Source organism: Suncus etruscus, chromosome 7 (genome assembly GCF_024139225.1).
Source record: "Suncus etruscus isolate mSunEtr1 chromosome 7, mSunEtr1.pri.cur, whole genome shotgun sequence".
Taxonomy (NCBI): domain Eukaryota; kingdom Metazoa; phylum Chordata; class Mammalia; order Eulipotyphla; family Soricidae; genus Suncus; species Suncus etruscus.
This window is the reverse complement of record NC_064854.1, coordinates 58,220,032-58,246,189: the sequence shown is the minus strand read 5'-3', so window position 1 is coordinate 58,246,189 and position 26,158 is coordinate 58,220,032. Positions and strand designations below refer to the sequence as shown.

The window sequence follows — 26,158 nt, the reverse complement described above, 5'->3', positions numbered from 1 at the left end:
CAACCTGCTTCAGGCTCTAGTGCTGTTGGGAACCCACTTCCCCTCCTGACCGAGGCCCCCTGGGTGCTAATGCCTGGGGTGGGGGTGGACTGGAAATGGGGTCTTCTGTGCCTCAACTCGGGAGTGTCTTGATAAAGGTCTGTTAGCTGAGTGTGCACAGGTGAGTCTGGAAGGGAATTTGTTTCATTGTTTTTCTTTTGTTGTTTTGTTTTGTTTTGGTTTTGGTTTTTGGGTCACACCTAGCAGGCTCGGGGGACCATATGGGATGCCGGGATTTGAATCACTGTCCTTCTGCACACAAGGCAAATGCCTTACCTCCATGCTATCTCTCGGACCCCTGTTTCTTTGTTTTGTTTCGAGGTCACACCCAGCTATGCTCGGAGCTCACTCTGGGTGAGGCTCAGGGGTCCCTATGGGACACTGAGGATCTAACCTGGGCCGGCTTTGTTTAAGGCAAATATACTGCTGCTCACAGGACTATCGTGCTGGCCTAGCAACTTTTTGTTGTTGTTTGATTTGAGCCACACCCAGCGGTGCTCAGGGGTTACATCTGGCTCTAGGCTCAGAAATGGCTCCTGTTGGGCTGAAGAAATAGCACAGCGGTAGGGCGTTTGCCTTGCATGTGGCTGACCCAACCCAGGATAGACCATGTTCGATTCCTGGCATCCCATATGGTCCCCCAAGCCTGCCAGTAGCGATATCTGAGTGCAGAGCCGGGGTAACCCCTGAGCACTACTGGGTGTGATCCAAAAACCAAACCAAACCAAAACAAACAAACAAACAAATAAATAAAAGAAATGGGCCCTGTTGGTGCTTGGAGGACCATATGGGATGCTGGGGATCGAACATGGGTCGGCAACCTACAAGACAAACACGAACACCCTACTTACTGTGCTATTGCTCTGGCCCTTAATTCTTTAAAGAAAACAAGCTGAGGGAGGATTTTAAGGGTGTGTGTGTGTGAACCCTACAAAAGGGCATGTGCCTCCCGCACCACCTACTTTTCACTATATCGAAGCCTTTGATAGAAGTCAATGAAGGTGGGGCAGAGGTTCCAGAAGGGCCTGGAGACTGCAGGGAAGCTTCTGTCAGAGAAAAGGGGTCAATTGTGAAGTGTAGGATGAGATTTCTGGTGGTAAAAGTCCCCCAGGCCATGTGGACAAGCACCTGCAAGTTCTAAAATGCAGTCAGGAAAGGAAGGAAGGAAGGAAGGAAGGAAGGAAGGAAGGAAGGAAGGAAGGAAGGAAGGAAGGAAGGAAGGAAGGAAGGAAGGAAGGAAGGAAGGAAGGAAGGGAGGGAGGGAGGGAGGGAGGGAGGGGGGAGGGGGGGAGGGGGGAGGGAGGGAAGGAGGGAGGGGGGAGGGAGGGAGGGAGGGAGGAAGGAAGGAAGCGAAGGGCCAGGCAGAGAAGGAAGAGAACACAGGAGGATTAGGTTAGGGTTAGGGACAGAATCTGGTCCTGCACCCTGGATAGATTCATGATGGAGTCTGTCTCTGTCTCTGTCTCTCTGTCTCTTTCTCTCCCTCCCTCTCTCTCTCTCTCTCTCTCTCTCTCTCTCTCTGTCTCTCTCTTTGTGTCTCTCTGTGTCTCTCTCTCTGTCTCTCTCTCTCTGTCTCTCTCTGTCTCTCTCTCTGTCTCTCTCTCTCTCTCTCTCTCTCTCTCTCTCTCTCTCTCTGTCTCTCTCTCTCTCATCTCCCCGATAACATCTTTTCCGTTTTAGGAACTCCTGTGTTTAAATGCGCTTGGCTGTGAGGGCGTGGGGGGTGATGGGGGGGTGGATGAGTGTCATTTCCTTCAGCTGTTGGGAAGGAGAGAGAATGTTATTTTTCCATCTCCCAGGGAGGGTCAGCAGCCCTTCTGGGTGGTCTCACAGAATCAGTAATGTTGAGTTTCACTTAGTTAATTTTTTGGGGGGGTCACACCCTATAGCGGTGCTCAGGAGTTACTCCTGGCTCTGCACTCAGAAGTCGCTCCTGGCAGGCTAAGAGGACCATATGGGATCCCAGAATTCGAACTGGGGTCCATCCTATGTGGGTGTGTGCAAGGCAAATGCCCTACCACTGTGCTATTGCTCTGGCCCCTCACTTAGTTATTTTTTTGAGGGGCCACTCCCAATGGGACTGGACTGGGAGCATTGCCCCCTTATACACAGCCATGCTGGGTGCAAGGCAGGGGGCAGCTTTCAGGGAAGAAACTTGGGGCCCCACATGTGCAAGGCTCATACTCTGCCTCTTGAACCCAGCCCCGAGGCCTCCAACCTTGGGTTTAGCAAGACACAGCTGCATCTGAAAGTCATAGGCTGTTCTCCAAAGAAGGTTCTGGAACCAGTTTGTAGGGGTGGAGATTCAGTCTGGCAGATGTAAATGATGGACAGCTGCAGGGGTCTTTCAGGGGCCAGACACTGCAGAGAGGCGTGGGCTGGGGTAAGGAGAGCTTGGAAAATAGTTGGGATGGAAATGAAAGAAAAAGCCAACAAAAACTCATCCTGAGGGTGCTGAGTCCTGCGAGGCTCACGTGTGGGCGCTCTGCATGGTTCTGCCCTGCTCAGAGGCCGCTAGGATCCCTCCTTCTCCTGGGTCATCCTTGCTTGAGATGGGGGAGCACTGTCGCTGTAATGGGGCGGTCTAAGGTTAATAGGGGTGTGAGAAATCTGCTCTTCTGCACAGTAGGCTGTGTGTGGACCACAAGTGAACCCCCTGAGCACAGGAGTGAGCCCTGAGCCCTGTGGGTGTCACCTCCAGCCCCCTAAGCTCACTTTTCTTTTTTTCCCCTTTCCCCCCACATCTTTTCATGGTGGATCTCACTGAAGAAATTTTAATGAAAGGCCTGAAGTAAGAGCAGTGTGGAGTGTGGCTGACCTGGTTCCTTTCTCCACCTCCCATAGGGTCTCCACGAGCACTGCCAGAAATGATTTCTGAGCACAGAGCCGAGGTGGCCCAATCGTACAAAGCCCACCCCCCATGAAATGACAATGAAGAGTGATGGCTGACGTGTGTGGGTATATGGATGTATCTATCCGTGGACTCTGCTGAGTGATACATCTTGGCCTTGCGCCATTTTTTTGTTTTGGGGGCATATCCAGTGGCATTCAGGGGTCAGTCCTGGCTCCGTGCCCAGAAATTACTCATGGCAGGTTTGGGGACATATAGATTGCCGGCTATTGAACCTGGGTCAGCTGCATGCAAGGCAAATGCCTCCCCTGCCGTGCTCTCCTCTGGTGCTGGCCTTGCACCATTTTTTTGGCTTTTGGGCCACACCCGTTTGACGCTCAGGGGTTACTCCTGGCTTGGGGGGATCATATGGGACACTGGGGGATCGAACCATGGTCCATCCTATGCTAGCGCTTGCAAGGCAGGCACCTTACCTCTAGCGCCACCTTCCCGACCCCTTGCACCATTTTTTTAGTGCCCTTTTCCATGTTAGAATGCAGTCATGATTGTTTTGGTAAAATCTTAGAAAATACCTATACAATTTCCCACCAACCTGCTTTTCCAGCCCAGTTTCCCCCACTCCCCATACACATTCTTTGTGGGTATTTTTTGTCTTGAATTTGGGGCCATTCCTGGGCCATGCTCAGGGCTTGCTCCTAACTCTGTGCTCTGTGTTGGGGCTCTTGGTGTGGCCCAGCAGAGTCCAAGCGTCTGATGCAGAGAAGGGGTGCTGAAGGTCTCAACTCTGCATGACAGAGTGTGATCCTGTCCATGGTCTTCATTGGGGGGAGAATCTCCAAATACTTCAAGAAGCTGGGGGTTCCCAGGGGTGCAGTCAGGGGACCATCCCACTCCTACATGTCAGAAAGGTCTTTGCTTATGTCTGTCCTGACTGGAGGTGATACCAGGGAGGTCCCTGCAGGGCTTGGGAGGAATTCCAGGAATTAGGAGCAGGCACTGGCCTTGGTACTTTTGGGGGACTCCGACTCCCCCAGGGACCCTGCCACACCCAGCCTCCTGAGCAGAGGGTTGGTGAGACATCGGAACTACCCTTAACCCCCAAGGCAAGGGAACCAGCCAGCACCGATCCTTCCCACCTCTGCAGTGCAGGGCAGATAAGTTGGGGGGGGGGGGTTTGCTATGGTGATGTAGGAGGAGTGATGGGCTTGGAGCCACGAGTCAATGTGGCTGTCTCTGGCGATCTGTTCCTTGGAGAGTGTGAGTTGGGGGCAGGTGACAGGGTCACGGGTCCCCACAGGGTCAGATTCAGCCTAGTCTCCCTCTACTCCCAGCTCTATCTAAATTCAGAATCAAAACACAAACCAGTGGGTCTCTGAGGTCTCTGGTGACTTCGGGTCTCATGGTCCTGAGGATCCAAATGAATGCCAGAGGGGAAGAGGCAGGCACTGAGAAGGGGGAGCCCTGGACGCCCCTCCCCACTGAGGCCCACAGCCACCTTGTCCCTCACCGCAGGCCCCCCGCTGCGGCTCTGAGGCCTTTGATGGGATCCAGCTCCTGCGTCACAGGCGAGAAAAGCGGGGGCCGTGGGCTGAGCCTCAAGTGACAAGAGCGCAGGGAAGCCTCGGGGCTCTAGCACCCATGCTCAGCCCCAGTGAGGCCCCAGGTGAGCTTGGGGGTCCCCAGCAGAGGCAAGGAAGTGAGGGCAGATTCTTGGGGCCGAGGGAAATGGATTTCCGAATCTGGGCCTGAGCCCCCAGATCTGAGACTGTTATTTGATTTTCACAGGGCCAGAGGGAGAGGGAGAGAGAGGGACAGAGAGAGAGAGAGAGAGAGAGAGAGAGAGAGAGAGACAGAGACAGAGACACAGACACAGAGACACAGAGACACAGAGAGACAGAGAGACAGAGAGACACAAAGAGACAGAGAGACACAGAGAGACAGAGACAGACAGAGACAGACAGAGACAGAAAGGGAAGGGGAGAGAGAAAAAGAGGGAGAAAAGAGAGGGGAAAAGAGAGAGAGGGTGACCCTGTCCCCTGAATATCATGTATTCATACACACAACTTGTCTACAGGGCAGTGGGGGTCAATGTGTCTAACTCAAGGAGTCAGGCCTGCCCGTTGATTTGTAAGAAAGAAGGTTTCAGGTGTTAGAGGTACCTTTCACCTCTTTTTATTTATTTCTCTCCTGGGGCCCTTCACTATGGTGCTGAGGAGCCCACGTGGTTCAGGATGGCCCCAGGCTCCATTGTCCACTTCAACCCTGTCTCCCTCCCAGAAACCTGGGCTGAGTCATGCGGGGAACATGAAAGGAATTTAGGGGACAGATTTCTTTTGTGTGTGTGTGTGTGTGTGTGTGTGTGGTTTTTGGGTCACACCCGGCAGTGCTCAGGGGTTATTTCTGGCTCCAGGCTCAGAAATTGCTCCTGGCAGGCACAGTGGACCATATGGGGCGCCGGGATTCGAACTGATGACCTCCTGCATGAAAGGCAAACGCCTTACCTCCATGCTATCTCTCCGGCCCCGGGGACAGATTTCTAACATACAGGACACAAGCACAGACATGGAACACTGGAAAGTCATGGGACACAGGCCAGATGGGACATCAGATACAGGGCATAGAAACGGGACATAGGACAGACACAGGGAACAGGCATGGGACATACATGGGACAGACATGAGGAACAGGCATGAGATACAGACACTGGGCACAGACAGAGACACAGTCTGGCATCGGGCTGCAGTGGCATGTTGGGGAATGAGTCAACTCTGTCCATTGCTGTCCCAGGGGCCTGGCAGGGGCTTCCATAGAAAGGTGACTCTGATGACAGCAGAGCCCCCATTGACAGCAGGACACTCCACTTCCTTCCCCTCCTTGAGGCTGTAGGAGACACAGATGGTCTCTTGAGGTGCAGCGGGGCTCCACGGGGGTAGCTCAGGCTGGATACAGCAATACAGGAAGCCTCGGAGGAGGCAGCTGGGTCCGAAGGGCGTCTGCAACTTAAGACCACACGGACCACTACATGGTTGCCCAGCAACCAGGTGGCAGCATTGGGGGGGGGGTGCGTCTGGAGTCCTGGACTCCAACCCCAATTCCCCTTCCTAAGACTTGGGGGGACCTGAACCAGTTCTCCCTGATACTACACTGGAGAGTAGCATTTGATCCAGTCTGTGATTCTCTGCCTGCTGTGATCCTGATTGTTTGACCATCTGCATGTGACCCTGTCTATGTCTGCATGAAGCCTAGAAATGGGCTTGTAGCTGGGAAGAGGAAACTCATAGGGAATTAGAGACCAAACTGTCCAGAGCCCAGAAGGACCCACCCGGGGGAATGGTAATCAAAGGTCTGAGTGGATGATGGGTGGTTCTGGGGAGCACAGAACCCCTACACTCATTCCAGCTCACTGGAGCAGCTGGCAGAGGGAACATGACCTCATATACTGGAAGGTCTGTGCAGGCTTCTGGGTAATCCTGAGGTTCTTTCTGCCTCAGTTTCTCTCTGGGCTGCAGAGAGGCAGCTCAGAAAGCTCTGGCCTTCAGGCAGGTCTGGCTCAGAGGAAACTAGGAAGAGTTGTCCTGGTCAGAGGAGTGTTGCATTAAGCCCTTAGGATGGACTTGGATGGTGGATGGAGGCCTTTGTCCTTAGGCTCAGGACCACATGGCTCCATCCTCCATTAACCGTCAGGTCATCATCTTCAGGTGGTCTCGGCAGGAATCAGACTCACTCAGACAGGCATCAGGAAGTATCAGCTTTATTCATACCCTATCCACCACATGTGTGGCCTATATCATAACCAATTAAGCATTCAGCCATTTCTAGCTAGCCCTGCATCTTAACTTCTTTCAGCCATCTTCCCTTTGACCTCCATGCTGGCAAAAGACCAAAAAGACCTTAATCCCCTGGCCCAAAGGCCTTATCTCACCTTCCCAAGACCACTCCCAGGAAATGGGAGGGTTCTAGCAGGTAAGGTAACATAATATCCGGTTCCCAAGACCCCACTCAGAAATGGGTGGGTATCAGGTAGATACACCTAAATCCAGGGTGGAGTCACATCTGCCCCCCTTTTTTTACATAAAGACAAAAGGCATAATTTATGTGGCTTCCACCTATAGCCAATGGTGGGTAATATTTCCAATGCAACAACGTAATAAAGTGAAAATTAACATACCAGCCCTTATTAAAAACATAACATTTCTGCATAATATACCATACACCTGTAACTTAAAATTCTCTTAATGCTTTTTTACCAAGCACTATCCCAGAACTTTCATGTTCCTATACTTTTAAACTATATTGGGGGAACTTTCTGTTCCTTTTAACCTTCCTCTGCACAAGCATAAAAGCATAAACACAGAATATACATTTTAAAAAACAGGCTTAATACATAAAATACACATTAAATCATTTTGCAATTGAAAATATTAACTATGGAAAACAATATAGCATATTTAATTGGCAAGAACATGACTTAGGTTACAGTTAGATGCAGGCTGTTATTTATTAAGATCTTTAAATGGGCTACGCTGTATTACTTCCCTTTAAAATTTTTTTTAAACCACTAACTAAAACTTATACAATCACCAACTATGTGTAAAATATATGACTACACTTTACCTAAAACCAAATGTCCAGACGGTGAATCTGTCCCACGCTGCTATCACCACGTGGCTTGTCTTGGGAAGGTGAGATAAGGCCTATGGGCCAGGGGATTAAGGCCTTTTTGGTCTTTTGCCAGCATGGAGGTCAAAGGGAAGATGGCTGAAAGAAGTTAAGATGCAGGGCTAGCTAGAAATGGCTGAATGCTTAATTGGTTATGATATAGGCCACACATGTGGTGGATAGGGTATGAATAAAGCTGATACTTCCTGATGCCTGTCTGAGTGAGTCTGATTCCTGCCGAGACCACCTGAAGATGATGACCTGACGGTTAATGGAGGATGGAGCCATGTGGTCCTGAGCCTAAGGACAAAGGCCTCCATCCACCATCCAAGTCCATCCTAAGGGCTTAATGCAACAAAGAGGAGGTGGGCACCAAGGGGGTAATAAAAGTGTGAGTCGGGGCTGGAGAGATAGCATGGACATAAAGCGTTTGCCTTGCATGCAGAAGATCGGTGGTTCGAATCCTGGCATCCCATAAGGTCCCCCGAGCCTGCCAGGAGTGATTTCTGAGCACAGAGCCAGGAGTAACCCCTGAGCGCTGCCGGGTGTGACCCAAAAAAACAAAAAACAACCAGTGCGAAGAGTTACGAAGAGTTATGCTAGGGGCAGCTGTGCCTCTCCTGGTATAGACATGCAGCGGCCACCAGATGGCTGGGACAGATGGAGATGTCAGTCCAGCCTAGAACCCTGACCTGAAATTCCAGGAAGTGGCACTAGAGGGCACATTTGCACAGGAACGAATCCCAGCCCGGAACACTGGCCTAAAATTCCAGGCAGCGGCCACCAGAGGGCGTCCCTTGCTTGGACCAAAAGGAGTTATGAGGCCAACCTGGGACTCTGGCATTGAAATTCCAAGCAGCGGCCGCCAGAGGGCACTCAGGGTCACAAGAGGGGATTCCAACCTGTTTAAGGGGTGTTTTTTTTTTTTTTGCCTGAAGCACCCAGTACATTACTCCTATGGCACGGGGTTTGTAGGCAGATGTGGAGTGTTAACAGCATGGGAGGTGATCTCCAGTGCCCTGGTGTCAGGGTCTATTTGGGGTCCTTGGGCCTAGCTGACCCAGATGTCCCTTGCAGAGGCCCAGAGCTTTGGCCTGCTGGACCCCAAACTCTGCTACCTGCTGGACGGGTTCCTCTTCATCTACGGCGTTATCATCACCGCCTTCTTCCTGAGGGCCAAGGTGAGTGCTGAGGGTTGGGACCCCAACACTCAAGGCAGAGCCAGGACCAGCCACAGGCACACTCTGGGTGCTGGGAAGAGGGCCTGCATCAGGACCTACAGAAAGGAGTCAGGGAAGGGAGTGCACTGCAGTAGTGTGGGGTGAGGCCTCCCCACAATGGGGGGAGACAGTGGGGGGACTAACCTGCTTCACTCTCCTTCCAGTTCAGCCACAGTGGGGAGAGTCCCATGTATCCACAGGGTCAGAACCAGGTTTACAATGTAAGTCAGCCTTGCGGGGTGGGAGGGGCGCTTCTGGGATTGTCCTGACCACCCGAGGAAGGTCACCTCAGGGTGTGCTATATGGTGAACCAACTTGCCCTCCTTATAGTACCAAGCACAGAAGCACTGACTAAGCACTAGCACTAAGTGTGAACTAATTTGCACTGGCTAGTGCTGGGTGCTGAGGAGGAAGTGGGTAGTGGGCTCTCAGGAACTTCTTTTGGGAGCCTCTCAGCAACCCTGGTGGCGGGTGGTGGCTGGAGGCGCTCTGGGCGCAGGATGTGACTGTGACTGTGAGGTTCCCCTCCCGTCCATCCAACACCTGCCACACATAGGAGCTCAGTCTTGGCCGAAAAGAGGAGTATGACGTCCTGGACAAGAGGCGCGGCCGGGACCCCGAGGTTGGGGGCAAGCCGGTAAGTGGAGGGTGGCCTGGGCAGCCTTGTTTGCAGTTTCTCAGGGACAAGGAGTTGAGGGTCCCAGGTACCAGGTGAGCATGGAGCCCCCTGGAGCAGAGCTGAGCATCATGTCTGGGGCCTCCCTGCTGTTAGCCCTCCTCTCCCCTGTAGGAAGGTAAGAACTGGGGGCCCTGCATTCATCCTGGGATCCAGCCCAGGGCCCTGAGGCAGTGATTGGGGAGACACCCTGTGGCGGAGATCGGATGGTCACACTGGGGGGGGGAGGGGGGACTGCAAGCATGGCGGGGTGTATAGTACCTGACCTCTGATCCATGTCCCACAGAGGAGGAAGCCCCACCAGGAAGGCCTGTACAATGTAAGTAAGAAACTCATGTGGTTTTACGGGAGGCCCTCATGAGGATGGGCATTTGCCCAAGTTCTCCTGGCCCATCTAAGGGTGCTGGGTCCCATCACCCGTCATTGTAACTTGACCTCAGCTGATGGCTCTGAGGTTCTGGGGTTGGGAGAGAGGAGGGTGGAGCTGGTGGGAGTCCTCACCTGGCAGAGCAGCCTCCTAGTGGGGACCCCTAGGTGAAACCAGCCCCCTTCTTCTCCCAGGCCCTGCAGAAGGACCGCATGGCCGAGGCCTACAGCGAGATCGGCATGAAGGGCGAGGTGAGGCAGTTATGTGTGTGGGTGCTTGCCCAAACACACGTCCCATGGTGGCACACAGGGGGGCCCTGGCTTTGTAAAGGTGGGGAGGATGTCTGGACCAGGCCCTGAATTCTGGCCCCCTGATCCCTGACTGGGAGACAGTCAGGCTCCATTGCTAGGTGACCCCAGAAAAGCTGGGTGAGGGTCGCATAGCTGGACATGGAGGGCCCGGGGACCCTATGGGAAGGGTCCCCATGGCACTTCCTTATCTCTTTGGGCCATCCCGCAGAACCAGCGCCACAGAAATAAGAACCACGACGGCCTCTATCAGGTGAGAATCAGGGCAAGTTGCCCCGGCACCCCCACCCCGGCTCCTTAAGAGTGAACAGACACTGCCCACTGCACTTCCAGGGCTGGCCTCAGAGCAGCATGAGATCCTCATGAGCGTCCTGGGGCATGTGGGGGACACTTCGATTCTTGGAGCAGCAGGTCACTCCAGCTGTGCTGTGTGCCCCTTTCCTGGCTCAGAGCCAAGAGCACAGATAGATGAATTGCCCATATGGATCCCCAGGGGATGAGCTCGTGGCCACACCTGGGACTGCAGGGGGACCATGTATGTGTCCTTTAGAAAAAGGCAGGAAGAGATGTGAACTCGAGTCTGACCTGTCTTTTTGTCCTGATTCCCTTGTAGGGGCTGAGTACGGCCACCAAGGATACCTACGATGCCCTCCACATGCAGGTCCTGCACCCCCGCTAAGATGCAGACCCCCTGCCGTCCCCTCCCGGTGGCCTTCATGTCCCCAGAGCCCTCGAGTCACCTGCATTTGCTTGGTGGTTTCACGCCTGCTGTAAACTCAGCTTCTGCTGCTGCCATCGCCAAACTTCGTCTAGGTCCCAGAGGGCCACAGTGGGGTGCAGGGAAGGGGCTTGAAGGACCCTGGTAAAGACTCACCTCTGGCCTCACACACCCTGAGGTCCCCACAATAAATGCCTCTGAGAAAAGTCTACCTCTGAGCTCAATTTTCACACATAGAGCTTCAGACACAGGGTGTATTTAGGGGGACAGGAGACCCCAGGAAAAGGGCCTGGGAGCAAAGGTCAGTGCTCTGAAGGTGACAGAGGGTCTTTGGGGTGGAGGGTTCCTGCATGACCCTCCCAACCTCCCTGATTTTGCACAGGGGTTTTACGTGCAAATACCTCCCCATTGGCTGTGGGTCTCCAGGCTTGAGGGCGGCCGGATAGACTTACTTACCAGGTGTCTTGTGCACCCCTGTCCTGCCCCCATGGACCTGCTCTCTGCAGGCATCTCTGGGAGGACTCGGGGAACTGGAGGAGAGTGTGATGTGGGGTCTAGAGTGCCCCTGAGCCTAGAAGGAGCCCCCACAGGAGGAGGAGGAGCTGAAATGTGAAGAAGCTTCTGGAATATCCACTGCCAACGTCCCAAAAAAGCACTGGCAAGGCGGGAACACTTGAAAAATGGTTTAATGATGTTTTACAACAGAAATGAACTGTACAGTTACAGTAAGTCTCATATATAAAAAATTACAGCAGACAAATGCATCTACACAAATTCTACCATTTCACTCGGTCACTGTCGCCCGCGGGCCGAAAGGGGCCCCTGGGGGCCTGAAGAAAGGGCACTTGGAAAGAGACAGCACCTTGGCTCCCCGGGTCCCCGCCACCTCCTCAGACTCCAGGGGGCCTCAGTGCCACCCCCACCCCCACAATGTCAAGTTCTGTGGTCGCCAGTTTTCGAAACCAGGAAAGCAGCGGGTGTTTCCTAGGGGATCAGACACCGAGCCCCCCACTGAGTTCCCGGCAGGACAGTTCAGAAATTCTTCCCTCCTGGAGGAGAGACAATCTTGGACATCGCCCCAGCCGTAGGGGGCAGGGGTGAGCCCCTGGGAGAGAAATAAGGTCCCCTGCCCCCCACCAGAGACCCCCCACTTGCACTCTGCCTGTTGAAGCGGCTGGTGGGAGTCACTGACACCACATCTGAGTCTCCACACACGAGAACACAAACTCACATTTTAAAGTACACAAAACCAAAGTTTTGGGGGGCCGGGGAGCCCTCCAGACAACAGTGGAAACACACCCTGAATCAATAATATATATATAATATTTTTTCCTTTAAGGGGAAACAAAAGAAAAAGGTGGGGGTTAGGATCGTGAAAAACAGAAAGAAAAAGCATCTTCAGAAGTGAGCGCACAGCCGCGTCTCCGAGCCCAGCCCAATCCCAGAGGCACGAGCCAGTGCGCAACCGGACTCGGCCCAAGGGTGGCGGCTGCTGAACAGTATGTACACTCAGAGCTGTTTCATTCTCTTTATTAGGAACACCTAGGCAGTGAAAACTGTTATGTTAATACATACAGAGACACTCCAAACATACAAAAATACTATTATTCCAAACTACGAAGAATAAGGACAGTTTTCAGTTCTTCCCATGCTATGACTAACAACAGTCTCACGCTGAAAATGAACGAGAAGTCAAATGACATTTCTTTCTTTTTTAATATCCCAGAAATATACCAAAATATACATCTAAGCTTTGGAATTGCTGAGGTCAGACTAATGCAAGTGCTGGGTCGAGTTGAACTTGATACACAAGTCTAAGGTTCTGCAGGAAAGAAATTCTCTTTGGTATCTGCATCAGGCGAATATTATTAACATTTGGATTTTGCTTTGGGATCGAGCTTGTATGACCCTAGAACCAAAGGCCCCCCCCACCCGCCCCTGTCAACTGAGATTAAAAAGACCCATGTAAAAAGTTCCTTCATTTGGAAACCCCCCGCCCCCCACCCCGAGTTAAAAAGTCACAGGCATCTACCTAGCACACAAGGTCGTGAGGACAATGCATAGTCGCAGGTGGTGCTGCCAGAGGGACGGACAAAGGACAGAGAAGAGAGGCCGGAGCACTGTGCGGCTGAGCATTTCCAGTGAAGGGAACGAGCAGGGTCGGAGCGGCCCCGAGACCTTTCTAGCTCCACTCCAGCTATGCCGAGTCCTGGGGTGCCAGGGCCCTGACTCCCACCCTGTTTATTGACCAGCCCCCCGAGGCGGTGTTCAAAATCTTGCCAGAGGGCCCCGCAGGCCAGGACCCCCACCCCCCAGGGCCAGGGTGCCACAGACCAGAGGCCGCTCTAGACTTACTTCTCTTCTCTTTGGTTTTTTGGTTTGTTTTGAGTTTATACAATCATCAAGAAATCTTTGGTTTTGGCTGGAAATTTCAAGAACAAAACAAAACAAAGAAACTGCCCCCCCCCACATGCCCGCCCGCCCGCCTGCCCCGGCTTTTAGCAGCATTAAGGTCTGGGCAGGCTTTCTGTCATCCTGGGGGGAAACTGAGGGGGATACATTCAAAGAAAAGGCGGAAGGGCTGGGGGCGGCTTCGAGAGCGCCTCAGGAGAGAAGATTGTCAAATAATAATAACATTAATAATAATAAAAACTTAAATATTTGGATTCTTTTTTTTTTTTTTTTTTTTGGTCATCAAAGGAAAAAAATAGTGAGATGTGTATGCAGCAGGCGGCACGGGGGGCCAATGGCATCGCCCCTGCCCCCCAGTCCTAAATTCAGCAGAACCCAGAGCTGGGCCAGAAAGGGAAGGGTGGTAGTTTCACCCTCATTTTGCAGTAGCTTTGCAGCAGCGACATTCAGGGCCTCTGGGGCCACCCGGGGTGTGGGATGCATGGACGGACAGAGGGACACAGGAGGGGCAGACTCGAGAGGGTTCAGAGTCAGCCGTGGGACTGAGGTATACGACAGCATCTGGGGGGAACACACCAGCCCTCCTAGCCTGGGCCACACAACACAGGGGTGAATGGGGGGTGGGAGTGGGCAGGGACTCAGGTCATAGTCAGACATACAGGCTGGCTATGGGGCAGGGAGAGGGGACCCCGCTGTGGCGGGAAAAGGCCTGATGAAACGTGGGAAGCAGGGACTTGAGGACCAGGCCAGTGGGGAGATATGAGACAAGCAGGATGTGACATCTGGTCACAGCCAGGGAGCCCCCCAACAGGAGAGAAGGGGGATTCATCTTGCTTTCTGGGACTGGGAGAGCTCAGGGTCACGGGACCCTCCCCCTGTTATGGGGGTAGGGAGGGCCAAGGATTCCCAGGAACTCCTGTGCCCAAAAATGCCTGTCCCTAGACCTGGGAGGGGGGGGGGCATACAGAGATGGACAATGGGCCACCACCTGCAACAACTGAGCAGGAGGAAGGGGGATGGTACCCCCAAAACCTCCCAGCTCCACCAGGCCAGTGGAGAGGCACATCTCCTCTGAAGCCATAATCCCAGCAATTCCCATGGACAGAAAGGGAAGGATGGGATCAAAGGGAAGCCGAGCCCAGCTTCAGGGGCTGCCCCCCCTGTGAGATGGGGGAACTGGCCCGCGCAGTGTCTTTGGTATCTGACCCCCTGAGCTGGCCGGCGGAGGGACCCGACTCTACAGGTGGGCTGGCAGCCTGTGCATACAGGCAAGAAACCAGCCAGGACACATCCGGCCCACAGCGTCCAACCCTGCACAGCCCAGCCCTCACACACACCATCCCTGACTCAGCCTCGGGCACCCCGAAGTCATGGAGAGGCAGTCAGAGAAAGGAAAGAGGCCCCAGGGACCCGACTTGCACTAGCTCGTCACTCCCACTGCTCAGAGCCCATCAGCTGCTTGAGTTTCCTTTGGCCTGACAGAAATAAGGAGAAATAGAGACACTCGAGCACACACACGCGCACATCACATGTGTATACACATCCACATGTGCTACAGAACTCACTGCACCTCCCCCTAAAGGCCCCCTAAAACTAGAAATCGTTTCCTATAAACAGGGTTCCCCCAAGCATACAGCGACTAAACACTACAGCTAAAATTAGCTCCACTATTTAGAAAGTTTCTTTCTAGTTATTTGGTTTTTCATTTCAGCCAGATCTGGGACAATGCTAAGCTACACTGAGGTATTTAGTGAAGGTTCCAGAAGTATCAGCATCCTCGCAGCTGTCACCAGAGAGAAGGGGGCACCAGAAGGAGAATGGCAAAGGCTGAAGGGGACAAGAGTCCTTGCAGGGCCTGTCACAGGGAGAAATGACAGATAGTGCCATCCACAGGCAGCCCTGGACCCCGAATATCTCTGGACCAAGTCGCACCCTCCCAGGCCTCTGTTAGAGGCCTGGGAGACAGACGGCCATCGACGGCAAGGGTTGGGGTTAGCTATTCTCAGACAAGAGCAAAAGGCAAGAAAGATCTGTCACTTAGAGGCAGCCCAGAGGATTGTGAAGATGTTCAACAGGACCAGGCAGGGAACTCACTCTCTCTCCTCTCTCCTCTCCTCCCCCCCCCCCTCTCTCTCACACACACACACACCACTCACTCTCACACTGACACTTGCACACATTCTCACAACTTACACATACATTCTTACTTTGATATTCTCACACACTCACAATCTCATACAGAACACTCAGAGGGCTCATCAATATCTGAGACAGAGCTCAATGCACACTTTGTACACAGGATGCCCAGGGTTCAATTTCAGGCACTGTAGGATCCCCAAGGATAGAGCTGGGAGTAGCCCTAAACCTTGCCAGTATGGCCCTTGCAAACAAACAAGTCTGAGGGTGCTTGTCTGAAGCTGGGATCACACCCCACCCTCCTCTTTCTCAGCCCCAAGCCCCCCACATTTCCAGGTATCCCCACTCCCATCTCAGTGCTTGGGAACATGGATGAGGCCTCCCTAATGCATAGCTGTGCCCCCTCTGTGCATCTCTCCCTCCCCTTCCCATATCTCTGCTGGGCCTTGTTTGGGGGAAAGGATTTGGGGGTGATGGAGCTCAAACTCCCAAAAGACACTAACTTGGAGATGTGCTGAGCTTCCCAGCACCAAACTTAATGTTCAGAGCAGATCCAAGCTGCGCCTGGACCCGCTGCCCAAGTCCTGTGCCGGCACCCGCCATCCCTCACGTCCCTCACAAACACCGAGGACTGGAAGGAGAGACCATTGTGCTTTTTCCGCCCTTCTCTGGCCAAACCCAACAAATGAGTCATGCAGAACAAAGGGCAAACCAAGCTCGATGACAATCCTTTAGTGAATCTCTGGGGGCTTTCCTTCCCTCACAGGCTTCAGCCCAGAGGGCATGAGATTGCGGGGTTCTTGTGGGGTTTTCTGAAACTCTAGACTTTGCCTGTACAACTTCTAAACTGTTCCTGAGATGCCGTGTCACTGCTGGGACCAGGAACCAAGTGTTTTGGTTCCTGAAGGCCTGTTCTAGGTCTTCTTGCTCCCCCATCACTAACCCTAGGCTGGCCCACTGCCACAGGCACACTTGGTGCCCTGACAACTAGTCTTTGGTTCAATGTATGGTGACTTCCTGCAGGGATGGCAGGAGAAGGGGTACAGTGGGCCATATAAACCGATCTGGCCTGACCCTGGAAATGCAGACTGCCAAGGGCTTCTCTTTTGTCCAATGACTCCCCCAAATGCAGGGCCACCATGAAAAGGAGCTGAAGCCTGCAGAGCTTGGCTAGGGAGAGTCCCTTGGCCTAAATCATTTCTTGAGAGGAGGGAAGATGAGATGACGTTCGAGTGGAGAGTGGGGTGGGGTGAATCTGATGCTGCCACCCCCACTGGCCGAGAGTCCCTACCCACAGACAGACACCAACCTCCCATTCCACTTATTTCTAGATAAGAGGGAAGAGAAAATGATTCTCAAAGACCTTCCCTACTAGGTATTTTCAGGTGGTTATGCTGGTTTAAGGCTGATCCCCATCAGAACACACATATACATGCATACCTATTAGAATCTCCTTCTCCCGAGGGGTTTAAAGACACAATGGGGAGTCAGCTGACAGGCACAGCTCAGAGTTTCTGGAAACAATCAAACCTGCCTGTGTACCTCACCTGGGGATGGGCATATGTGTGGAACTCCAAGAAAACACTCACCCTGGTCCTTGCTCAATCCACTGGGACTCAGCCCATGGGATCCGCCACCCCTTCAAACTTATTTACACTTACACACATACACACACATGCACGCACGCACGCACACACACCCCTCAGGAGTCAAGTCCACATCTGCTCAGAGGCTAGTCCCATTATACTAACATTAATGAGTAAAACAAGCAGCAACTTTCATATAAAATCAACAAAGACAAGTGAAACAGACATTGTCAGTAGCATGTCCTTCCGCCTCATGTCCAATCTGCGTGTTCCAAGCAGCAGCTGCCCAGGGCCGCTTTGGTTCAAGCTTAAAGTCACCACAACGTAAACAAGACACGGACGGGGATGGTGGTCAGGGGCTGCTTTCCCTGCCTGCAGTTTACTGATTTGGAAGGGAGTTTTGGGGGCGTGAAGGGTGAGATGGTGGCTAATTAAATACTTGGGGGAAATAAAACAGGAAGACAGACAGAAGGGCCCAGGAAGGCTGCAGGCCCCTCCATATTGACATGCCTGTGTCCCGCCTAGTCGGTCTGCGTCTGCTGAGCCCATTCAGCATGAGACCAAGTTAGCCCAGGGCCTGGCAGGAGATGGGGAGCCTGGCTGAGCTGTGGAGTTCAGATTCCACCATCACACCCATCACCAGAAAGGCCTCATTGATGAAGTCCCTCGCCCCTTACTCCAGGCTCCTTTTGAATGGTCCCATCCACCCTTCCCCGCCACATAAGCGCCCCACTGTCCACCTCACACAGAGCCATGTATAACCAGATCAGCCAGCAGGAATGACACCCCACAACCAGCAGATACTCAGTACATGCTGAGTCCCTGCACCCTCATTGCCTCGGTCCTTCTGGAAGGTTCTGTGCCCAAGCCACAGGGGCAAGCCAGCCCCGGGGACCTCACACTCTTTTTTTCTCCTCATGTCTCAGGGTGACCTATCACCCAAGGGAGAGAGAAGAGCAGGAAAAGGGGAGAGAAGGACTACCCGGTGTCAGCACGTGCTTGTTCTATGTGAAGTTAAGCTACAAGAAGTTCAGAAGTTTGGGTGGAAAATGGTCCACAAAGTCATACTGACACGCGCGCACACACACGCACCCCAACAGTAGGAGCAGTCATAGTCTCGGGAGGGAGAGGGGGAACCCCGAGTCAGTTATCTGCAGTAGTCTTGGCTTGCCAGGGCTCAGTCCCGCCCTGCGGCACGGCCCTTCGCGAAGTGGGGGGCCAGGGAAGTGGGGAGGTTGGGCGCCACTGGCCCAAGATTTGGAGTGAAGAGAGTTATAGCTCAGCAGGAATCTCCTTCCTACACAAAAGCGCCCCTAAGGCACGGCTGACAGGGAGGCCAGAGAGTTCAGAGCAGCATTCGCCCATGCCCCGGCCTGCAGTGCCTGCACAGAGCCTCTTGCATAAGTGGCCAAACGAAAGAATGTTTCTAGCACCTGTTTAAGAGTCACCAGAAAAAGAAACCAGCAAGAACATCCTTCCACCTCCGCCCCTCAGAATACCAGCCCCTCCCCCCAGCCCCTCGTGACCCTCCCTCCTCCTCAAAGCTCACAGAAGTAGGATCCAGGAGTAAGAGACAAATGTGTCCAAACTCTCTCGAGTGGAGGGTTGGACATACAGTAAGACAGAAGCAGGGAAGAAAGGAGCCCCAACATGACCGGTGCATCAGAAACGCCTTGTTAGGACTCAATGGCCTGTACAACAGACCCGTCCAAAATTGTTCCGTTCCAGAAACAAGAAACCCAGACAGACACACAGACGACCCCTGATGGCCGGAGCAGTGACCCACCTTCGGCCACGGCTGCTGACTCTTGGAAGTGGTCCTTTCTCTTGCTTGGTTGGTTTTGAAAAATTGTTTTGTTTTGTTTCTGCCTTTTTTTCTGTGAAAATTTTTTGGTTAGAAAGTTCTCCGATGCATGAAGCAATCCTGATAAGACTGTGTTTTTATTACAAAATTAGGCAAAGTCATCCATCTCCGGCCGTGTCTTCTTGGCTTCCCATGGTGGTGTTGGGTGCCCAGCCGCTCACTGAGCCTTGGAGGCGGCTGTGGTGGTGGCTGCGGCCCCGCCAGCGGAGGCCACGGTGAAGAGCGAGTTCTGCACGGGTTCAGCTGACGTGGACGGGGCGTGCAGACTGGCTACAGGCCCTGAGCTCCCCGTGGAGGCAGAAGCAGCAGAGACTAAGCTGACAGGGTTGCTGGTGAGCAGAGAGAGGTTCTGTGGGTTCAGGAAGAGAGGCGCTGTGACGATGTTCGGGGCTCCACCTGCGTTGGCAAACACCAGGTTCCCCGTGGCATCCAGTGATGTGATTGGGAGTGAGCCACTGGAGGCAAGAGCTGTGAGAGAGAAGGTTAGTTGGTTTCCGAGAGGCCCAGCCATGGCTGCCCATGTCCAATTCTTCCTCAGGGACTCAACCAATGCTCAACAGACCAGAGCAGAGGCTCCTGAAGAATTGAAAGGACTGAAACTCGGACCTCAGTGGGCAGGCAGGGAGGCAAGAGGGAATGCCCAGAAGTGACAATCCTCCACCTGGCCTATTTCTGGGCCGTGGGATTGCCACCGGCCAAATCTAGAGACAGTTCCAGGGATGAAACGCTAGTTCAGCAGGAAGAGCTGCCAGTTCTGGCCCTTCCAAAGGGCACTAGAGGCGATCTGAACTTGCAGAGCCAAAGCGCAGACAGGGCATCAGGAGCAAGAAGTTTCTACTTCTGGGGGTAAAGCCCAGCTGCAGAGCCGCACAGAGGACTGTGACAGGAGTCCCCCAGGGTGCAACTTCTTTGGGATGGGTCTAGATAGGCAGAACCTTCTGAGGTGCTGCCATTGCTGCTGGGGGCTGGTCCTGGGAGGCACCACAGCGGCTACACTGGATCCATGGGATCCTTTTCCTGCAGAGGTTCTGGGCAAACTGTCTACAGGGGCCTGGCACTGCTGAAAGTGGTCCTGTCCCCTTGTTCTCTAGGAGAGCCTCAAATAACTGGTCAAACAGATAGCAATAGGCCATGGCACCTGGCACTGTAATGGAACAGGCCCAGGGCCCCTCACAGCATTCAGGGAGATTTAGCACTTACTGAAACCTAAGCTCAAAGCCACCCAACAGAGAGAACACGGGACCTGTTCAGGGCTTCACCCAAGAAACCCCAAATAACAGCTGGTCAGAGCCTCAAGAACTCTCAGCAGCAAAACTTCAGGGAAAGAAAAAGAACTGCACCATGAAGGGTCTGTCCAGCCACCAGAGTGAGGGCCTCACACCACATCCCACCGCACAGCACCAAATCCGTCACTGATGGGTACCAATGTTCCAGGATCCTGCATCCTGCCACAAGGCAAACCCATCACCTCATGATGTGCCTCTGGACCCTGGAGAGACAGGCCAGGCAGAGTAGGGGTATGCCAAGGGCAGGAGCACTCACTTGGAATCTGCAATAAAACCCATGCTCTGCCACAGAAGCACCTAAAATTGAGGCATGACCTGTGCATCTGCCCAGGGCTGGGGATCAGGGTGACCATCTGGCCACGCACCAGGCAGAGTTGGCCTCCAGGTCTGTCTTCAGAGGCACCATGAGGGAGGGCGACCTCCCTGTCCCGACAGACAGCCCTGCTTGTCTCACAGACCCCTGATCCCTTTGATGGGACCAGGATACAAGTCCTCGGTCCCCAGAGAACTCCCAGGTCAGTTCCCTGAGACAATGGGGTCCTCTGAACACTCCTTGGGACAATGTGGTCCCACCCATAGGACAATGGGATCCCCCCGTCTAGGCTGCCAGGGCCCCACTGACCTTGGATAGTGGCCAGCGTGCTGTTGCTCATCAGCGCAGGGCTGAGGGCGCCGCCCAGTGTGCCCGGGTTGAGGCTGAGGAGGGCACCTCTGCAGGGGGAGAGAACCTCAGTGGCCGCGGGCAGCACCCAGTCCCTCCCGGAGGACCCCCGTTCCTGACACGGAAGAGGAGCCCCTTCCCGGGCACACGGGTGCTGCCTGCCTTACCCTGCGGCGAACTGTGATGGAGCCATGAGGCCTGGGCTCAGGCCAGCAGCGGCAGCCATGGCAGCAAGGCTGGCGTTGGTGGGTAGGGGTGTGGCACCCGGCAGTCCTGATGCCGTCACCATCACCTGGCTGGTGCCCAGTGGGGATGGCAGGGGTGCCGACGTGGTCTGTGTCGTGCTGGTCTCACTGGCACTGGATGCCTCGGAGGCGGAGGCTGAGGGGGACGGGCTCAGGGAGGGTGATGTGGCAGCGGCCGTGGGGGGGGCTGTGGAGATGACGGTGGCGGGGCTGGAGACGGTGTCTGCTGTACCTGTGGAGAGGAGGCTGTTAGGGTAGGTGTGTTCAGGAAGTTCAATGTCCTCCAGAGCCTGGGGGATCCTTCCTGTGTCCTTTCCCAGGAGGCACCTTCCCGCTTCCTATGAAACCCACCAGGAAAAGACATATTTTCATGCCAAAGTCAGGAAACAGGGCTAAAAGAATTTGGGCACTAAGAGACAACAAATCTACCCACTATAGTGCCTGGTCAGAAGCGCTGGGCAGAGCCCCAGTGGCAAACAGCAAGACCACTGCTCTGGGGAAGTGAAAATGCCACTTCCATTGAGGAATCCTCCAACTTCCATCCAGGGATCCTCTACTTGATTTTTTGTGTACTTTTCTTTGAGGGACCACATTTGGTAGTGCTCAGGACACCCTGATCCAGCCTTAGCCCAGTTGAGAACCTGTCAATGTATAACCCCAAGTTTTCCAAACTGGAATGGGATCAGGGCCTGGGGGTAGCATGGGCACCAGATTGGAGCTGACTAGCCCTACAGGAAAGGGCAGATAGTAGACTCTTGGTCCCCTGTTCCAAACCCTGAGCAACAGTGAACTGGAACCTGAACCAACCCTTCCTCCTCACGGTTAGTCTCGGGTTCAGCTTCATCCCAGCTAAAGACTCATGCTCCAACTTGGCTGCAGGAGATTCTCACACCTCAGGGCATAGGAGCAAGTGTGGGTGCACACGGGATGCGGGGAACTAGAGACCTGGTCTTACCAGAGGCCAAACAAGCACTGTCCTTTCAGAAGACAGTTCGGGAATCGACAACTGAATGACAGAGGTAGAATCTTTGGGCCGAAAAAACCCTGATTCTAGAAATTCACCCAGACATTGTCCCAACACACACACACACACACACACACACACACACACACACACACACACACACACACACACACACACACTCTGGAGACTGCACACACATCGGCCCCGAATGTGATTAGTTTATTGGGGTGCGCACGCACACATACATACACACACACACACACACACACACACACACACACACACACACACACATACACTCTCTCTCACTCACTCACTCACTCACTCACTCACTCACTCACTCACTCACTCACTCACTCACTCACTCACTCTCTGGAGATTGCACACACACACATCAGCCCCAAATGTGATTAGTTTATTGGGGCCCCAAAACTGAAGGCAGAAACGGCAGCTGGCTCTGACCAGAGGCTCCCAGGAGCTGAAGTCTGCCTGTGTGCGGCCCTACCTGTGACAGAGAGGTTGGTGACGGCTGCGGGACTGGGCAGAGAAAGCACTGGGTTGACCGTGAGTGTAGTGGCTGTGCTGCTCGTTACAAGGCTGGGCGTGGTTGCCACCTGCAGGCAGACATGAGAATTAGCAGCAGCGCTGACACAGCCCAGGGGAACTGTTGTCTCAGTCCCTTTGCTACCTAATAGGATAGAGTGCAAAAAGGCCCAAGAGGAAGCAGTTTTATATTCTTTAATCTTTGAGTTTTCAAAATTAATGTTGGTTGAAAGGCTGCACTGAGAAGAGGAGGTTTCTCACAGACAAAAATGGCTCTGCATGTTATAAAATAAATTAATGCCCAAACTTCAATAAATGGGGAGACATATGTTTTAAACTGGTAAGAAAGAGACAAGCCATAGACTTAACCCAAACAAAAAAAACTATCCCCAGGATGGGCTGATCTGGCCAAAGTCCAGGTCCACTGCTGCTCTGGTCTGGGGGAGGTGGGTGCAGGGCTGTCCCATTACTGAACTGAAACACTGAGATGGGGAAGGAAATGCTAGGAAGATGAATGTCTCTTATCTCCTGGGATAGCCTCCCCATAGCTCCTTTCCTGGGGATGGACATGGGCTCCTGATGCTGACCCAGTGACCGCCAAGAATCAGAAATGCCACCTCCATGGCTAGCATTGGCTAGCACCTTCCAGTCAGCAAAGAGGCCACCAGCTAAGTGACTCCAGAACTTAAGCCTCAAAGAGCCCTGAGTGTGGATCAGACTGAGCTGATGGCCGCAGTGGGAGCCCAAGGCTCTAAATAGCTAGTAAATCTCTATCGCTGCTGGCAGAAGCACCAAATCCAGCCAACTAGACTTGAGGATTCCTACACAGACTCAAAGTAAAATGATACCAACAGCAAATTCATTCCTGCAGTGATCAGACAAACGTTGCCACAGAAAGGAACAGGGGAACCACCACAAAATAAAAACAAATTCAGTTTCCTCCTTTAAAGGAAGACCAGCAAATCCTAGGGCCTACAGCCCTGGTGAATTCACCCACATTTCTGGAGGGGGGGACCACAGAGCACAGATCTCGGAGCATTAAGAGACAAACAGAGGGGTCCCGGAGAGATAGCACAGCGGTGTTTGCCTTGCAAGCAGCTGACCCAGGACCAAAGGTGGTTGGTTCGAATCCTGGTGTCCCATATGGTCCCCCGTGCCTGCCAGGAGCTATTTCTGAGCAGACAGCCAGGAGTAACCCCTGAGCACCGCCAGGTGTGGCCCCCCCCCAAAAAAAAGAGAGACAAACAGAAGGGACCCAGGCTGAATGCATACCAGTGAGGTGGGGCCGGGGAACACAGCTTTGATGGGGGAGCTGCTAGCCCCCCCACTGCTTGGAGGGTTGATTCTTTTTTCCTTCTGGCGGCGATTGCAGAACCAAACACGAATCACCTCCTTCTCCATATTGAGCTGCTCGGCAATCATGGTGATCTCCTCCGAGGTTGGTTTTTGGTTCTATGGGGAGAAACAAGCTTTTGGAGGAACTTTCTGAGCAGTGGCATAGCCTTGTCAGGATTATGTCTGTAAACAGGCAGAGACTGATGTACTCAAGTAACATGAGTGCAATTAATAGACATTTTTCTTGGGGCCAGAACAGTGGCACAAACGGTAGGGCGTTTGCCTTGCACGCGGTTCTATCCCCCGGCGTCCCATATGGTCCCCCCAAGCCAGGAGCGATTTCTGAGTGCATAACCAGGAGTAACCCCTGAGAGTCACTGGGTGTGGCCCAATAACCAAAAAAAAAAAAAAAAGACATCTTTCTTTTTTGGGAAGTGGTCCCCTCAATTCTGCTCAGAGAAACTGGGGTAACTCCTGGCAATGCTCAGCAAGTGTTGGGGGGAATCAGTGCTAGGGCCAGAAGCAGCAGGGTTCGGGGGATCCATATCTGGGGCCAGAGAGTGCATTGGGGTGTAACATGTGCAAGGCAAGTGCATTAACCTCTGTGATGAGTCTTGGACTCCAAAGGAAGCTTTTGCCTCCATGCTTCCTGTGTGTGTGTGTGTGTGTGTGTGTGTGTGTGTGTGTGTGTGTGTGTGTGTGAGAGAGAGAGAGAGAGAGAGAGAGAAGTCCAAGGTGCAGGAACCCTGGCAAACGGCAAAGTAGACAGCATGGCCAAAGTGGCCACTTCAGTGCTACTTTCTTTTTTTTTTTTGGATTTTGGGTCACACCTGGCAGCACTCAAGGGTTACTCCTGGCTCTATGCTCAGAAATCGCTCCCGGCGGGCTCGGGGAACCATATGGGATGCTGGGATTCAAACCACCGTCCTGCACGCAAGGCAAACACTTTACCTCCATGCTACCTCTCCAGCCCAATTCAGTGCTATTTTCAATGTGCTCAAAGACCTTTTCTGAATCATAAAAAGAAGCTTTAATTCTGTTATTTCGCAGTGCAAAATAATTCCTCCCAATTCTCTGGTCCGAAACCTCTGTTCTAGGGATGCAGACGCCAGAACGTGGACAAATCCCTGTGTGCCTATCCCTGGACAACAGCTGTACCTTGCACTGAACTCATGGGGGAGTGAGCTTGGCCCCACTAAAATCCAAATGTTCAGAAGCGCAGTACCTCCTCCTCGAGCCATTTGTGGATTCCCCTGCCTTCCTCCCACCAAGGAAAAGCAAACTTCACAAACCTCTTCAAAACTTTTCTCTAAGGCCACACGGATGTTGGTCTCTATGCTGGTGCGTTTCTTTCTCCTGCGGTTCAAGCCCTCGATACCCTGCCCTGGAGAATTCAGGGCACTCGGACTAGAGACGGTTGAATCAGATGAGAGGTTTTCTGGAGGGGAGACAAGAGAAACTTGATCAGCTGCACAAAACTTGTGCATCTCAGACATTGCATAGCACCAAATGGCCAAAGTATCTGAATCTATAAGCGGGAGAGAGGGAAGGAGAGAGAGGAAGAGAGGGGAAAGAGAGAGAGAGAGAGAGAGAGAGAGAGAGAGAGAGAGAGAGAGAGAGAGAGAGAGAGAGAGAGAGAGAGAGAGAGAATGTGTACATAGATACCCTGGCATAGATACCTCCCCCATCCCGATGGTCTGTCACACAAGCTCCCCCCAAAATCCCTGGTCATTCAGCACCCCCACCCCATTCAGCTGACACTGTCTCTAGGTTCTGCTCTGTGTGCTGATTAATCTGGTCTAACCTGCTTCTTATTATTAATTCGAGGGATAAAAGGAATAGAGCCAGAATGGAGGAAATTACTGGATATTTAAAACCTATCTAACAAATGGCCACACTTTATCAGTGTAATTAGGACAACCCCCCCCTCCACACACACACACACACACACCCTGCAAACAATAACACTCCTCCAAGTTCTTGGAAGTGACACCAGACTGTAGGGGCATGCCAGGTGTGGGAATCTGGGAGTAAAGAGCAGACGGGGCTGGCCCAGAGCCATAGAACCACACTGGCAGTCACACCAACACACAGGGGCTGGCAGATCAGCTCCAAGGAACCTGAGCAGCTCATGGCCACAACTGAAATCACAATCAGGCCTTCCCAGAGCGGCCCTTGCAAATCTATTTATGGTTCTGACTCTGTACACAAGGTGCCAGAGGACAACTTCAGCTCAGCACAGAGAACATACAGTAGAACTACATACTCAAATTTCCATGTATCAAACA

The 26,158-nt window shown here is 53.1% G+C and overlaps 2 protein-coding genes across 2 annotated transcripts in view; one reads left to right on the top strand and one right to left on the bottom strand.

The window, feature by feature from the left end:
• Positions 1-4,111: 4,111 nt before the first annotated feature.
• On the top strand, positions 4,112-10,799 carry CD247 (CD247 molecule). Its single transcript, XM_049777593.1, has 9 exons — positions 4,112-4,147; positions 4,403-4,553; positions 8,627-8,730; positions 8,934-8,990; positions 9,326-9,406; positions 9,732-9,764; positions 10,007-10,063; positions 10,332-10,373; positions 10,734-10,799. The coding sequence occupies exons 1-9, from the start codon at positions 4,112-4,114 to the stop codon at positions 10,797-10,799; spliced, it is 627 nt and encodes a 208-aa protein (XP_049633550.1).
• A 7,732-nt stretch (positions 10,800-18,531) lies between these two features.
• The window catches only part of POU2F1 (POU class 2 homeobox 1), an 85,916-nt gene continuing 78,289 nt past the window's right edge, over positions 18,532-26,158 (bottom strand). The window contains exons 11-16 of the mRNA XM_049777592.1: positions 25,163-25,308; positions 23,808-23,987; positions 22,498-22,606; positions 20,951-21,260; positions 20,745-20,833; positions 18,532-19,304 (exon numbers count right to left, since the gene is read on the bottom strand). Of these exons, the coding sequence (XP_049633549.1) occupies positions 18,994-19,304; positions 20,745-20,833; positions 20,951-21,260; positions 22,498-22,606; positions 23,808-23,987; positions 25,163-25,308 (1,145 nt within the window). The 3' untranslated portion in view covers positions 18,532-18,993. The remainder of the gene's footprint in view (positions 19,305-20,744; positions 20,834-20,950; positions 21,261-22,497; positions 22,607-23,807; positions 23,988-25,162; positions 25,309-26,158) is intronic.

Bases quoted from the DNA above. Each gene is read 5' to 3' on its own strand.
- CD247 (XM_049777593.1), top strand. From the start codon at position 4,112: ATGTGGCTGTCTCTGGCGATCTGTTCCTTGGAGAGT. The intron at 8,991-9,325 runs GTAAGTCAGCCT...TGCCACACATAG, and splicing joins GTCAGAACCAGGTTTACAAT to GAGCTCAGTCTTGGCCGAAA. The intron at 9,407-9,731 runs GTAAGTGGAGGG...CATGTCCCACAG, and splicing joins CCGAGGTTGGGGGCAAGCCG to AGGAGGAAGCCCCACCAGGA.